General features: G+C 43.0%; 1 protein-coding gene across 4 annotated transcripts in view; it reads right to left on the bottom strand.

Moving 5' to 3' along the window:
• Nucleotides 1-15,289, bottom strand: part of PSMD11 (proteasome 26S subunit, non-ATPase 11) — a 30,609-nt gene extending 15,320 nt beyond the window's left edge. For 3 of the 4 annotated variants that reach the window (XM_006099874.3, XM_023763504.1, XM_023763505.1), the window contains exons 1-5: nucleotides 15,130-15,289; nucleotides 12,433-12,534; nucleotides 8,787-8,911; nucleotides 3,499-3,570; nucleotides 3,062-3,119 (exon numbers count right to left, since the gene is read on the bottom strand). In XM_006099874.3, the coding sequence (XP_006099936.1) occupies nucleotides 3,062-3,119; nucleotides 3,499-3,570; nucleotides 8,787-8,911; nucleotides 12,433-12,534; nucleotides 15,130-15,220 (448 nt within the window). In that variant the 5' untranslated portion in view covers nucleotides 15,221-15,289. Of the gene's footprint in view, nucleotides 1-3,061; nucleotides 3,120-3,498; nucleotides 3,571-8,786; nucleotides 8,912-12,432; nucleotides 12,535-14,270; nucleotides 14,317-15,129 lie in introns of those variants that run through there. The other variant, XM_023763506.1, reaches the window with a different exon arrangement.
• Between the last annotated feature and the right edge of the window lie 683 nt (nucleotides 15,290-15,972).

Raw genomic sequence — 15,972 nt, 5'->3', positions numbered from 1 at the left:
ATAAGAACACTCAGGATAAAGAAACCAGAAACCTGCCTGAACCCAAAAAGAGGTTTACCTACCTACAAGAATTAAATTTTGTTAAATGTGCTTTCTTCCAAAAGAGAAACACAAATCTCTTAGAAACTTTCTGTATTCTAAGGAGAACATTAGAGCCAAGAGCTCTATGAACTTACTTCTAAATTTTGAAATCTCCACCCTTATCCAATGATCTCACTCACTCTCTTTCTGTCCAGCAATCACAGACTACATAAAAATACCAGGCACTAGGGTTGGTGGAAGAAGGAAGGAGTTCTGGATATACCAATGTTCTCCAAATACACCTTACCTTCTTCCCCATCTCAGATGTGAAAAATCAAATCCAAATAGACTTGCATCAGACACAAAAATTAACTCAAAACGAGTCAAAGACCTAAATGTAAGATCTAAACCTATAAAATATAGGAGTAAAATCGTCGTGATCTTGGATTAGACAATGATCTCTTAGCAATGATACCAAAATCATAAGTAACAAAAGAAAAATGGGATTTAATCCAAATTAAATTGTGCTTCAAAGAAAACCACCAAGAAAGTGAAAAAACAACTCATAGGGTGGGAAAAATATATCTGCAAATCATTTATCTGGTAAGGGACTGGTATCCAGAATAAAAACACAAATAATCCAATTAAAAAATAGCAAAGGATTTGAATTGACATTTCTTCAAAACATACAAATGGCCAATAAGTACATGAAAAAATGCTTAATATTATTAGTCATTAGGGAAATGCAAATCAAAACCACAATGAGATACCACATCACGCCCACTAGATGGCTAAAATAAAAAAGACAGCCCTAGCTGGTTTGGCTCAGTGGATAGAGCATTGACCTGGCGACTGAAGGGTCCTAGGTTCCATTCCAGTCAAGGGCACATGCCCAGGTTGCGGGCTCAATTCCTGGGGGGGGAAGGGGCGTACAGGAGGCAGCCGATCAATGATTCTCTCTCATTGATGTTTCTATCTTTCTCTTTACTTTCCTCTTTGAAATCAATAAAAATATATTTTAAAAAATAAATAAAAGTATATTTTTTAAAAGGGGAATGAAGGGCTGCCATATGCTATAACATGGATGAACCTTGAAAACATTATCCTAAGTGAAAGAAGACAATCACAAATACCATATATTATATAATTCCATTTATATGAAACTAGAGGCCCGATGCACGAAAATTCATGAACTTGGGGAGGGGGCTCCCTCAGCCTGGCCCCCTCAGCCTGGCCTGCGCCCTCTCGCAGTCTGGGACCCCTTGGGGGATGTCCACCTGCAGGCTTAGGCCCACTCCCCAGGGTATCGGGCCTAAGCTGGCAGTCAGACATCCCTCTGGCAGCCCAGGAGCCCTCGGGGGATGTCTGACTGCGGCTTAGGCCCAGTCCCCTAAGCCACAGTCGGACATCCTTAGCGCTGCAGAGGAAGTGGGAAAGGCTCCCGCCACTGCCACTGCGTTCGCCACCCATGAGCCTGGCTTCTGGCTGAGCGGCGCTCCCCCTATGAGAGCACACTGACCACCAGGGGGCAGCTCCTGCGTTGAGTGTCTACCCCCTGGTGGTCAGTGCACGTCATAGCAACCGGTCGTGCCGCCGTTAGGGTCAATTTGCATATTACCCTTTAATTATAAAGGATGTCCAGACAGGCAAATCTACAAAGGCAGAAAATAGATTAGTGACTGCCTGGTGAGTGGGGGAGGTGATGGATCAGGGATTAATGGGAAGTGATAACTAATGAGTCCAAGATTTATATCTGGGGTAATAAAAATGTCCAGAAAATCAGATAGTGGCTTAATGGTTGCACAACTTTGTGAATATACTAAAATCCACTGGTTTGTACACTTTTTTTAAAATATATTTTATTGATTTTTTAGAGAGGAAGGGAGAGGGATAGAGAGCCAGAAACATCGATGAGAGAGGAACTTTGATCAGCTGCCTCCTGCACACTCCCCACTGGGGATGTGCCCACAACCAAGGTACATGCCCTTGAGTGGACTCGAACCTGGGACCCTTGAGTCCGCAGGCCGATGCTCTACCCGCCTAGCCAAACCGGCCAGGGCATGGTTTGTACACTTTTAAAGGATGAATTTTATGGTCTTTTAACTATATCGCAATAAAACTTTTTTTTTACATGCTACTATTTGTTAGAACCATATGAAATTGTCATTTTTGCAGGATAAAAATTGAATATTAGCAATTTCTTCAACTTAATAGATTACAAAAGCCATGGTCTTCCATATGGGAAAAATAATCCAGGATCTACCTATTAATTAAAAAAAAAAAACAACACAGCAGCAGGCAAAGATTTCAGGGTGTTTAAATACCACACAGGAGAAAGCCTTTAGATGGCCCACTCCAACTTCTATATATATTCACATCTAATTAATTTCTTTTTAAAAATAGATTTTAAGTATAATTATAAACAGATGTGTAAATGTGTTAAGACAGTAAAACACTTTGCAATTTGACTTTTCTATTCTCTAAATTTAAAAAATTAGTTCTAGTTAGTTTCTTAGAACTTCCAAATGGCATTTTTCCATGACAGATTCAGTAAATAAAGAAGGTTAAGCCCTGACTGGTTTGGCTCAGTGGATAGAGCGTCAGCCTGCAGACTCAGGGGTCCCGGGTTCGATTCCAGTCAAGGGCATGTACCTTTGTTGTGGGCACATACCTAGCGGGGAGTGTGCAGGAGGCAGCTGATCGATCTTTCTCTCTCATTGATGTTTCTAACTCTCTATCCCTCACCCTTCTTCTCTGTAAAAAATCAACAAAATATATTAAAATAATATTGTAAGGGAAAGAATATGGATTTTGGCATTAGAAACATTGGAAGTTTCTTTAGATTTACTGATTATTTCCTTTGTTGTATCTGGTCTATTGATAAGCCCATTACAGGACATCTTTTAAAAAAAAAAAAAAGAAGAAGGTTAAGCCTTCTTAGAAGAAGAATTATTAATGCATAACTAATAAGAGTAGTCAGGCTCTAAAATACATTCATTTAGCCAGCTAGGAGTCCTATTAATTACTACCAGCTACTTACCCAAATGCAATGCTTCCTGGTACCTCTTGGTATCAAAGTACAAAGACACTAGTCTTGCCTAGAAAAGAGAAAAGGCATTGACTGATGAAAGAAAGAAATCAAAGATTGATAGTCACAGTACTGTTACTGTTAAATATTCAAGTCCTGATGATAGCATCAAATTCAGTCCAAAAATATTTATCTAGCCCATAGTATTATCTCTTACTATGGGCAGTGACTATTAACTTTACGATGTTACAGCTTACTTCTCTAAGTTAGCAGGTCTGTCATAAAACTTCAACCAGAGCAATTCTCATGAGTGAGACTACTAGCAATAATCTTTGGGTGCCTAGATAACACAAAGTTGCAGAAAATACTTTTATCAAGAGGGTATTACTTACACTCATAGTCTGACTAATGCATAGAGACCTAAAAACAGTACTAATGTAGGCACATACCTCCAAAGCTTGGCGTAAGAATGTTCTTTTCTCTGATTTGGCCCATTCGATGCACTCTAAACACAACTCAACCTGCAATAGGGAAGAGACAGTACATGCAACATTATGTCCTCACATTTCTCCCACAAACTTTGCTTTGGAGAATAGCTTTAATTTCCACCTTACATATTACCCATGTTGCTCTATATAATGTCTCAGGGGACATGCCTTGATACACAGATCTCAATGTGTAATGGTTATATTATAATAGAGAACCAACTAGGCTTTTTACACCTGAAGTATCTTGATGCTTAGACTGTGCTCCTCTGGAAGAGTCTCACTGTTGAGGTTCCTCTTCCACCTTTCCCAGCAGAGACCCAGCATTTCCAATATATGTAGCCCTGGAATGTAGTATTCTATGATGACTGAGAAATTTTTAAGTCAGAAATTTCCCCCCAAATAGTTGCAAACAGTAACAATAATGTTTTAATGTGAATACACTGGTAATAAAGGGGAGAAATTCTCAGCCTAAGCACAAATGCCTTGTTCCTAACAGTTGCTTGTAAGACTCAAAGGGCCCAGCTGGCTCTTCCCTTTCAAATTCTAGTAAGTGCAACTAACAAATTCATCTAGCCCAGCAAACTTTAGCTTTTATTAAAGGGAGCAAATAGAACTTAGAATGAAACGAACACTTAAACAGGCTTTTAAGCTTTATTTATAGGTACTCTGAATCCCCAGTTCTATCTGCCACCTAAGCAGTGATGTAATGTGCAAAGTAACTGATTTAAAGTAGGGATCTATGCTAGATGGTCTAAATGCCATCAGGTATCCTTGACATATTAGCTTTGACAAAGTACTTATTAAGTACTGCAGTCTTACATTACTTCTGTTACTGCAAGTTTTGTATTAAAATCCTAATCAGAGCATAATATAAAATGAAATTGAACTTTCTGGAGAATTACTAATACAACAGGTTTTTGCTGTTACTATTGTTTTTCTTTTTTTAAATATATATTTTTTAATTTATTTCAGAGAGTAAGGAAGAGGGAGAGAAACATCAATGATTGGAATCATTGATCAGCTGCCTCCTGCACTGAGGATCGAGTTCGCAACCTGGGCATGTGCCCTTAACCAGAATCAAACCCAGGACCCTTCAGTACACAGGCTGACACACTATCCACTGAGCCAAACTGGCTAGGGCACAACAGGTTTTTCATGGAAATTCAAAGTACTCTTAAGAGATGTTGTAAGGAGAGAAAAGCAAATGGACAGTCCAAACTGACTCATCTTTTGCCTTTAAACCCTAAGTCAAAATTCAATAAATAAACGAATGGCTGACATTAAATGGTTATTTAGAGGATTCAACACTGAGATTCAATGAAACCTTTACAACTCATTGGAGCCCTCTGGTGGCTACTTTAATCTCCAACCCTAAACACAACTGACCTCATAAAAATTCTACAAAAACTAAAATAAAACCAAGCCAATCACAATTTCAGAGTTTTGAGTTATGTTCTAAAAGGTCAAACTCAAAGTAAGATTTCTGTTCATGACATGAATAGAACTAAAAATATTTTACTGTATAATTTAGCAACAAAAATACAATAGTCTTTTGTACTATACATCTTGAGGGGGCTACAAAAAGCTTACCATCAATTTTAACCAAGGAGCTTTTTCAAACAACACAAAAAATGAGTAATACCTAGGCTCCTGATTCAGTAGTCTAGAGTAGAGCTTGGCCACTGATGTATATTCCTAGTTAAAAACAAACAAACACTGAATTCTACTCCAAAATCTCACCTGTCCCCATTTCCCTGACAGTCCAGATGTTGAGTGACTCACCCAGGATTACATATCAGCATTGGGATCAGACCTGGACCCTATCTCTAGTGCTCGTTCTATGTCAAACCAGCCTTAAAAAATTCAGGTCAGTACAAACATTTCTTCTAGAGCACAGACTTTTGTACACATGAACATGAACTGCATGTCTGTTACCCATTACAGGTACATGATTTGCATTGTTTAGGACTATAATTGGTGCTTCAGTTCTAAGGGAATAAAATAAAGGCCCTTGTGCCACAGCTATTTTGTCTGAGGCTTTGTGCTTTGTTCATGCTAACCATGATTGATAAAGGGGCTAAGAATGCACACCCGTGCTTCTGGAGGAAGTCAACCCTTACTTGAGTACAAAAGCTTGAGGTGGTCAAAATTAGATATTTAAGTTTTAAGTCAATATATTTAACTATTTTTTTTAATTCTGTTAACTAAATTCCTATGGGGGAAAATTACTGTTCTAAGTCTAAAACTCTCTCTAGAACACACTCTTTTTTTCCATTAAAATAACTGTTTCAATAATAGGATTTTTGATGTAAGGTTTCTTAAAATGTACTATTTGTTTCAGTTAGACCCGTGGTCGGCAAACTGCGGCTCGCGAGCCACATGCGGCTCTTTGGCCCCTTGAGTGTGGCTCTTCCTAAGCCTGAGGAGTACCCTAATTAAGTTAATAACAATGTACCTACCTATATAGTTTAAGTTTAAAAAATTTGGCTCTCGAAAGAAATTTCAATCATTGTACTGTTGATATTTGGCTCTGTTGACTAATGAGTTTGCTGACCACTGAGTTACACTATAGCAAAAAAAAATAAAATAAAATAGCTTCCCATAGGCAATTTCCTAGAAAGCCCTGGAAGTTAAGGTAAATTCTGGGATTTCAGTTCATTATTTGGCAAGGATTTTGGTTCAGTTTCCTTTCTCTCCTCCTCAACCCAATTTTCTACTACCCTCTCCTTACCAACCACCCCACTCCCACTCCCCTGCCCAATCCCCAAACCCAATACATATATCCTCATTTTCTAAGCTCTAAACCATAGTACGGAAATTGACCCAAACCTAATCTGAATCGTATCAGCTTTCAGAAAAGAGCAAGCTGCAGACTGTTCTGCAGATCTATCTAACTTATGGTTAGTTCCCAAATAGAAAAAAAGCAAGGAAAAGCCCCTCCCCCATACTCTTGGTTTCAAACTCCCCAACACAAAAGTCTTAGCTCTAATAAAAGTGTTCTAAAACTTCCTATTTTGTCTCAGGCCTCAATACTACTATGAGAGCGATCCACCTGACTCGCTCCTCTATCCTTTACCATCACTCAATCAAAGAATTTTCTAAGATGAAGATTATATCCAAGTCAGAGACCTGTAGTCACCTAAATAAATGTAGTAACAAAGCTCTAGCAGGTTTGGCTCAGTGAATTGAGTGTCAGCCTGCAAACTGAAAGGTCCTGGGGGTTTGATTCCGATCAAGGGCACATGCTCAGGTTGTGGGCTCGATCCCCAGTAGGGGGCGTGCAGAAGGCAGCCAATCAATGATTCTCTCTCATCATTGATGTTTCTATCTCTTCCTCTCCCTCTCCCTCTCCCTTCCTCTCTAAAATTAATAAAAATATATTTTTAAAAAACAGTCCTGCTACAGCCCGGCCGGCATGGCTCAGTGGTTAAACATCGACCTATGAACCAAGAGGTCATGGTTCAATTCCTAGTCAAGGCATATGCCGGGGTTGTGGGCTCAATCCCTAGTGTGGGGCATGCAGGAGGCAGCTAATCCATGATTCTCTCTCATCATTGATGTTTTTATCTCTTTCTCTCCCTCTCCCTCTCTGAAATCAATAAAAATCTATTTTTAAAAAAAAGTCCTGCTACATGGATGAAGACCAGCTCTCAATAAAAAGCTATAATGATCATCCCCCCCCCAAAAAAATCAGCCTATACTTAGCACTAAAATGGCATAATGACCTAATACCTAAGAGTGTTTCCTTTCACCCTAGGAAAAGGAAGAAAGCGTTCTACTTGACAAAAATGTAATATACAAATAAACAACAGCAATGTACAAACACAGTTAAGGGAGAGCCTTACCAGACATGGAGCCACATGATATAAAGGCCAGTAAATCACATCAGACAATGATAGGTGAGTACTAAATTATGATTTGGAAAGATTTCCATAAAGAAGTAGGAGAACTGACTGTTAATGCAGTTCTAGCCACTAAGTCAGCTCTATGTTATGGGAAGGGACAAATTCCAGGAACCAGTGTACAAAGGAGTGGCTTGGATAATTATCTTTTTCTGCCTAAAAAGTTCCAACTAACATTTATGGGTTTGTTTCAAGCTATCATTTAGTCAGCCCATTCTAAAGGCACCCTATTTCAAACAAAAGATGGTGCCACTTTCTCATGAGAACAAAGTACAATTTATTTTATTTATTTTTTATTGATTTGAGAGAGAGAGAAAGGAAGGAAGGATAGAAATAGAAACATCAATGGGCTGTCTCCTGCACACTCCCTCCTGGGGATCAAGGCCAAAACCTGGGTATGTGCCCTGACTGGGAATCAATCCAGTGACCTCTTGGTTCATGGGTCAATGCTCAACCACTGAGCTACACCAGCTAGGCACAAAGTACAATTTAAAAAGAACATAGTTCTGCCAGAAACAAATTAATTTGAAGACTTCTCTACAAATAAAGTTAGTTTATGTCATTTAAAAGACATGATTTCAAAGTGGAATCTAAATGTCCTAGGTTTCTGAAATGCCTCATTATTTACTCAATATGCTACTATGCCCTTTCATACCTTTTAGTTTTACACCCAGAGGCCACAGCAAACAATTATTCCTACAGATTCAAGTAACCACAATATACTCTGCTTGAATCTGCCACTTTTTACAGAATAAGTTTTAACTTTGATAGTGTCTCCTTCCCCTAAATTGCAGTAAATACAGCTATCTTTGAAAAGATTGGAAGAGGCTCAGTGAATCCAAAGAGGCACTCTTCAAACACAGGTCAGGGTCTAAGTCTGAACTTGTAGAGGACATGTACAGATACACCAGGGCCTTCCGCACACGACACACAAACAGATGGATACTCACCCCTCAAGAAAGACATATACTCGGTACAAAACATGCTAAGAAGGGATGCCTCAAGACTTAATTAATGCTCACAAGCTTTGTGACACAGAATGAAAGGTACCATAGACACAGAAAACATTACAAAAGTGTGGCAATACAATACCTCAAAAGCAAGAATCAGTTTGTGACCCTGATGTAATGAGGATTCCAGGGACCACTAACAATCTCCACTTACAAAGCAAAGCATGGAACAGACCCAAAGTATCAAATGCCCTGGAACAAAGAGAAACTGACATGATAAGTCCTGAGCTGTTCTCCCAGCTGTTCCTTCTACATGAGCACCACAGTGCAGGCACTGCTTTCACCAAAACAGACTTTTTTAAAATAATGTCTACCTTCTGTCATTAAAACATCTTACCTCCTGCCCTGTAGCTGCTTCCATATCAAGAAACAGATCCAGAAGAGATCTGACAAGGCGAGCTGCTTTAGCCTTGCTTATGGAATTCAAAAAGGGTCGCACATACTTCAGGAGTCCTCCAAGCTCTGAATGAAGGCAATTCAGAAAGGAAAAAAGTAAACATCAATATTAGGAACAAAATACCCATTTAAAAGATAACCCAAGATTATAAAATCAGTACTTACGTCACTGGAATCAATCTAAATGAAAGTTAGTAGGAATTTAAAGCACTCTTACAAGTAGGAGTAGCAAAAATAAGCTAACAACATATACCAAATTTGTACTGTTCTATTCCCCACTCAACCACTGGATTACTATAAGGGCCTTGGGAAAAGCTCATCTCTCTGCCTCACTTATCCATTTTAATGAAAGATAAACAGCAAAGTACTCATACTCCCAGAGACAAGTTTGCTAGAACACAGAATATGCTGTGCCTCTGCCACCTTGGACAGGTTATAGGAGTTGTTTGTTTTTAATTTTCAAATCAGCCTTAGCAGTTCCCCCTGAACAGAGATTTCCAATTCCAGGCTCCCTTTTTCCTCCCTTCCCCAAGTACTCCCCAGCTTAGCCTTTTAGCAATATCAATTCCCAGGCACTCTTTTGAATAAACTTTTTACATAAAAGTTAGGGTGTTTTTCCCTTTTAATATTCCTCATTAATCTTCAAAAAGTAAGTCTTAAACTATGATCAAAAAAGGGGCCCACCATAAAGGTTTCCCCCTGTATAAGGAAAGAAGTGATACAGTAATTCTAAGGGAACATCATTATCAGAAGTTTCTAAAAATTAGAGAATATTTCAAGTGACAAATAAGGAAGTGCTTCTGAAATGTAGGTTAAAATTACTATAGTGCCATTGCCTCTTTATTATTCTCCAATTGTAGACTCACCCTCCTGAGAACTCTAAATCAGGGCAAGCAAACTTCACCCTCCTGAGAATGCTAATTCAGGGTCCTGAAATCTTCATCTGCCTGAAAAGTCACGGGATGCATGGGACTGTGTCAGGTACAAAAGGAACCTTACAGAGTGGAAAGGTTCATCTTTCTCTTGCCAATACTGACCTTTGATTTCTACTGTCTAAGATTTTCCCCCCATTCGCACTCCTGCTCTCATGCTTCACTCATGCTGCATTCCCATCTGGAATTTCTCCCCATCCTCTTAACCTAGGTGAATCACATGTCTCTTTAGGTCCAACTAAAGTCCTTGTAAGTCTTCCAAGCCAACTCCAGACTACATTGATTTCTCACCCTCAAAATCACTCTGCATTTATGCAAATTCCAATTATATAATCATAGCTTTTAAAAGCAGTCTAGTGCGATGTCTCTTCTCCCACAGCATTACCTACTATGCTTGAACAATTCTGAATAATCTTGACCAGGGGTCCTCAAACTTTTTAACAGGGGGCCAGTTCACTGTCCCTCAGACCGTTGGAGGGCCGGACTATAGTTTAAAAAAAAAACTATGAACAAATTCCTATGCACACTGCACATATCTTATTTTGAAGTAAAAAACAAAACGGGAACAAATACAATATTTGTATTTGCATGTTGCCTACGGGCCGTAGTTTGAGGACCCCTGATCTTGAGTGACAGAAATGTTCAGAAAACAAACTACTCCAATGTTGGTCAAACTAAATTTTTTTGGAACATGAGTCTATACCAGGGGTGGGCAAACTTTTTGACTCGAGGGCCACAATGGGTTCTTAAACTGGACCGGAGGGCCGGAACAAAAGCATGGATGGAGTGTTTGTGTGAACTAATATAAATTCAAAGTAAACATCATTACATAAAAGGGTGCGGTCTTTTTTTTTTAGTTTTATTCATTTCAAACGGGCTGGATCCGGCCCGCGGGCCGTAGTTTGCCCACGGCTGGTCCATACCCTCCTTCCAAGTGGCTTCAGAGATTTGATGACAACTACGTTTATATCTCCCTAACTTTCCCTTTCTCCAAGCTAAACATCTTTACCTGTTTCAACTGTCCCTCCAATGTCCTGGTTCCCAGATTCCTTGTCACCTTAGTTGCCCTTTTCTGAATAAAGCAATCGATGTGTTTTTCTCACATCGGTATTTCTGTCTTTCCCTCTCTGTTCCACTCTCTCGAAAATCAATGGAAAAATATCTTTGGGCCCTAACCGGTTTGGCTCAGTGGATAGAACATCAGCCTGCGGACTCAAGGGTCCCAGGTTCGATTCCGGTCAAGGGCATGTACCTTGGTTGCGGGCGCATCCCCAGTGGGGAGTGTGCAGGAGGCAGCTGATCGGTGTTTCTCGCTCATCGATGTTTCTAACTCTCTATCCCTCTCCCTTCCTCTCTGTAAAAAATCAATAAAATATATTAAAAAATATATATATCTTTGGGTGAGGCTTAAAAATAAATAAATAAAATAAAATAACCAGTAAGTAGGTCATAGTAAGCACTCAAAAACTGTTTTGTGTGTATTTTTTTAAAAGACTTTTGGTCATTTTCACTGTTTTTTTTTCCTTTTTTAAAATATATTTTTATTGATTTCAGAGAGGAAGGGGGGGGGGGGGAGAGAGAGAGAGAGAGAGATTGAAACATCAATGATAAGCGAGAATCACTGATCACCTGCCTCCTGCACGCCCCCTACTGGGGATCGAGCCTACAACCTGGGTATGTGCCCTTGACCAGAATCGAACCCAGGACCCTTCAGTCTGCAGGCCGATGCTCTATCCACTGAGCCAAACCAGCTAAGGCTATTTTTCTTATTATAGATATTTTAAGTAAGATAGAGACCCACAGAAACATATCCTCCCAATTTCACACAACTTTCTATTGATTTAGCCTAATAATTTGTCATCCTTAACTGGGAAAGATTTTAGTTCTCAAGTTCAAGAAGTTTTGCTATCTTACACCTAACATTCTCTTGGATAACAACATAATTTGGGGGAAAGTAATTCATGAGGTCACCTACCAGAGCTTAATCCATTCTAATCAGATAAACTCTAAATTCACTGTAAGGTCACCAAAAATCATCCATTTTAAGTTTAAGCAGGCTTCTCTGACTACTATTACCACTTTACTAGTCAAAGGCCCTTCATGGTCAACAAGAATCTTATTCTAAGGACATACCCATCACCATTTGAAGCCTAGAAAGTCAATGGTTCAATCACAACTAGAATGTTTGGGCAATGACATGCACAAAGACCTAGGTATCAATTAAGAAATCTTGGGAAGGCTCTTCCCATGTAATGTCTGACCCATCCTGTAGCAGGAAAAAAAGGACATTAAGTTACTTACTTCCATGCAAAATCCCTAGTCATTTCCACACTGGGAGCCTAAAGTCACTACCTTAAATAAATCAGAGCTGCACAGTGAAATCACTGAAGACTGCTCTGCTATTGCTGCTGCCTGTATGAATGGGAATACAGCTAAAATTCAAACCACAAACTAATCCCAGATCATTAAATCTAAGAGGAACAGCTTTTCCTGCAGCTGCAGAACAAAACTCTCCCATGAAAGAACTGAATTTGAAGGCAACTTAACCTCTTGCTAAAAAAGTGAAACTCCTATGTTCCTTCACTCCAACAAAAAATTGCAGCTTCACCCAGCATGACAGGTAAAAGGAGAAAGCAATCCATTTGTAACACTTACCTGCAGCTTGTCCAGTCTTCGCCAGGAGAGACCCCAGTTCCAGGATGCTCTGCTCTTTGACCTGCACTGCCTCCTCATCATTCTCCTGGATGTCACGCTTCACTGGGAGAAGAAAATCAAAACCTCTTAAAATTCTGACAAAAAAATGCAAACTAAAGGAAATTTCACCCTCACAAGGCCAATTACAAACTCAGTTACCAAAAGACAAATTCGAAAGCTTAAAAAAAAAGTAGAAAAATCATGTACATCATAATAGACTCTTCTCTTTTATTTTAAATGTGCCTTTCATTCTATCAGACTTTCCCTTGCCCACATACACTGAGATTTCTGTTGCAGTCATTTGGTTAAGACAAAATTCAAACAAAACAAGTTCTTCATACTCGTGGTAGTAAGCCCCAGGCTAGGCACTGTTTTGTGAAAATATTCAACATATCTGTGCATTTACCTGCCACAAACTAAAATCAAATGACCACGTTACTAATGATTATAAAGTCAAAAGTCTTTCAATAAACCACCCTACTGGTGTGCTCAGTGGTTAGAGCATCAGCCCGCACATCAGAGTGGTTGGTTTCATTCCTGGTCAAGGGCACATACCTGGGTTGCAGGTTCGATCCCCAACCCAGGTTGGGACATGTGCAGGAAGCAATCGATTTCTCTCTCTCTCCCTCCCCGCCCCTTTTTCCCTTCCTCCCTCGCCCCCTTCCCACTCTCAAAAAAAAAAAAAAAAGTCAATGGAAAAAATATCCTCAGGTGAGGATAAATAGTCACCCAGTAAACTTTATGCCCGTGAAAGCCTCCGCTGACGGGTGCTAGGGGTACGCAGCTCTACAAAGCCATTCAGGAAAAACAACCCTCTCAAAGCTCCAGTGTGATCGGTAGGAGGGAGGCCGCTTCCTAATAGACTCAGGACCTGTTAAAATAACTTTGTGCTATCTGTTCCACCTTCGACTGCTCATAACTAGTCTACATCCGGAACACTGAATAGCCTCTCCAAATGTGTAGAGGTAATTTGAGTGAGCATCACCAGTTACCACTTGTCTTACAAGCGTCATGACTTGACAGAAACCAAGACTTTGCTTCTCCATCATGGAGTCTGGGAAAAGTAGGGCTGTCAACCATCCTGACTCCAGCTCTGACAGGGACGCTTTCAGGGAACTCTCTCCTGGGTAGTGGGCAAGCAAGAGATCCTCCCCTTACAGTTTACCGTAATTCCCACTTCATAAAAGACAAAACGCTAGGCACGAAAAAATTTAAACCTGTGCTGCTCACAGTTCTAAATGTGAGTGTGTGTACACAGAATAAAAATACATATGCAACAGGGGTTGCAATGGCTCTGGCTCTGCAATTGCAACCGATAAGTCAAGATCAGAACTTCCAAAGGAAACACCCTATATTTACCAGTATCATCCACTCACAAATGCTCCTTAGCTCCCCGGAGGAGGCCCCCTCTGTCTCCAGGACCCCCAAGGATAAAGACATCAAGACCTTGTCATTGTCCTTCCTCCATGCAGCTAGGAATACCAAATTTCAGACCAGTCAGGCAACAGAAAAGCCAACCTCCCGGAGGTCCACATACACGTGCGTTCTCCTACTACTTGTTGATCCGCATCAAATCCGCTCCGGCTACGTTAGAAGACCGCACTCCTGCGTGTGCCGTGCAGAGCTGGCTCAGGCCCTAGTCCTAGCTGAACCCGTCATGATTGCACATGAAAAGCATTTGCTGTCATCATGCCTTTATCTCTGTTCACACCTGAAGCCTAGTAGAAACCTGTCGGAAGGGGCTGGCCGGGGCTCCCACTGCAGTCTCCCCGCCGTGTGCCAAGTGTACGACCACTCACTATGCCGGGTGTTCAGGAATTTTCCTGCCATTCTCCCAGCGACGGGCAGCCGGCCGGCCCCCGAGTTCCCTGAACTCCGCGGCGCACAACTAACTCCCCAACTCACTTCCAGCCTTTACAGGGGAGAGGAGGGCGATGAGTCACCTCCTCCGGCCCGACGGTGCCACCCCAACATCGCGCTCTTTACACCCCACCCGGGGGCCAAGGATCGCGGCGGCCACCGCCTCACCCCCAGTGCCAGCCCGCGGCGTGTGCCCCCTCGGGTCTCCCCCCAGCAGGAGGAGGCCCCCCTCTCCCGCGGAGCCTTCCGCCGCGGGTCCGGGGAGCAGCGGCAGCTCCCAGCGTCCCGTGCAAGGGAAACTCCGAAGAAGAGCAAGCGCTCGCGCTCCCGCTCCCACCCGGACCTGGCGGTGCTGATAACGACGGCGGAAAATGCCTGTCCACAGCGGGTCTCGCCCGGGCCCTTCCCCTGGAGGGTCTCCGACCGGGCGGCCCGGGTGGCAGCAAGCACGCCGCCGGCGCTGCTCCGGGTCCCGGCGGCTCGCTCGGGCCGGAGCGGGAGACAAGTCCAGGGAGTGGTGCGGCCCCGGCTCGGCCCGCTCTCCCGCCCCGCGCGGAGCCCACGGTGAGTCAGCAGCCCGCCAGCGGACGCCGGGGCTGTCTCGGGGCTTCCCGCCGGCGTGGGACCCCGGGGGCTCCAGGGAGCCCCGAGCGGCCTGTGCCCCCGGCCCGGCCCCCCTCACACACACAGTGAGTCAGCAGCGCCAGAACCGGCTCGCCCGGCCCCGCTCCGCCGCCGCCGACCGACACCGGCCGCGCGGGGACAGCAGGGCCCGGGAGGGGGCGCGGCTGCCTTTACCTATGGAGTGGAGGATGTCGATGGAGGCCTCCCGGTCGGTGCTGAGTAGAGACTGGGCTCTCTGGAACTCTACCACCGCCGCCGCCGCCATCTTACAGCTCTCACACTGTCCGGGCCGCGGCCGACGCCGGAAACACACGCCCGGAAGACCCGCCTCCGTGCCCCTCCCCCCAGGTGGCTCCCCCTCCTCCCCTCCCAGAGCACCACGGGAGTTGTAGTCTCTACGCCCGGCGAGAGGGGTGAAGGGTGAGGATGAGAGCGGGGCTGCTCGCCGGTGGGCGGATGGCTCCCCGACACCGCCTAGCGGCCTGCCCGCGAGTGAAAGAGGACGTGCCGAGCAATGGGAGCTCAAGGCCAGTGAGTCCCCAACCACCCAAAAAAGGTCTCAGCCCCGGTTCCCCCCCATCGCCCTTGAGAGGGGTATTTGAGCACCGGGCTTGGTATCCATTGAAAGCTCTTTTCGCTTTCTTTGCAGCTTCTAGGTTTAATCATTCGCTCAGGGCCATAAACAATCTTATAAAGTGCTCACATGTGGCTCACAAAGAACAGCACCATTCAAATTCGTTCAAGGGTCTAACGACACTTGTGGGAGGCACACGCGCGCGCGCACACACACTTTCCGGGCTAGAATCCTACAGAATGCTGGCCAGCCTGTGATTAAATCCACCAGTGTTGGAGAACAGTGATGTCAGAAAGTGAAATATCATCTTTGCCCCCACGCACCAAATAATTTCCTCGCGGGAGTCACACCGAAGCCTAACAGCTACCCAAATTCCCCAGCTCAACAAAGAAAAAGCGGCCCTGGCTGGTGTGGCTCAATGGGTAGAGCGTCGCCCCCGCGTA

This window comes from Myotis lucifugus, unplaced genomic scaffold (genome assembly GCF_000147115.1).
Source record: "Myotis lucifugus unplaced genomic scaffold, Myoluc2.0 scaffold_287, whole genome shotgun sequence".
NCBI classification, from domain to species: Eukaryota; Metazoa; Chordata; class Mammalia; order Chiroptera; family Vespertilionidae; genus Myotis; species Myotis lucifugus.
The sequence above is the reverse complement of the archived record's forward strand: the minus strand, read 5'-3'. Positions and strand labels throughout refer to the sequence as shown.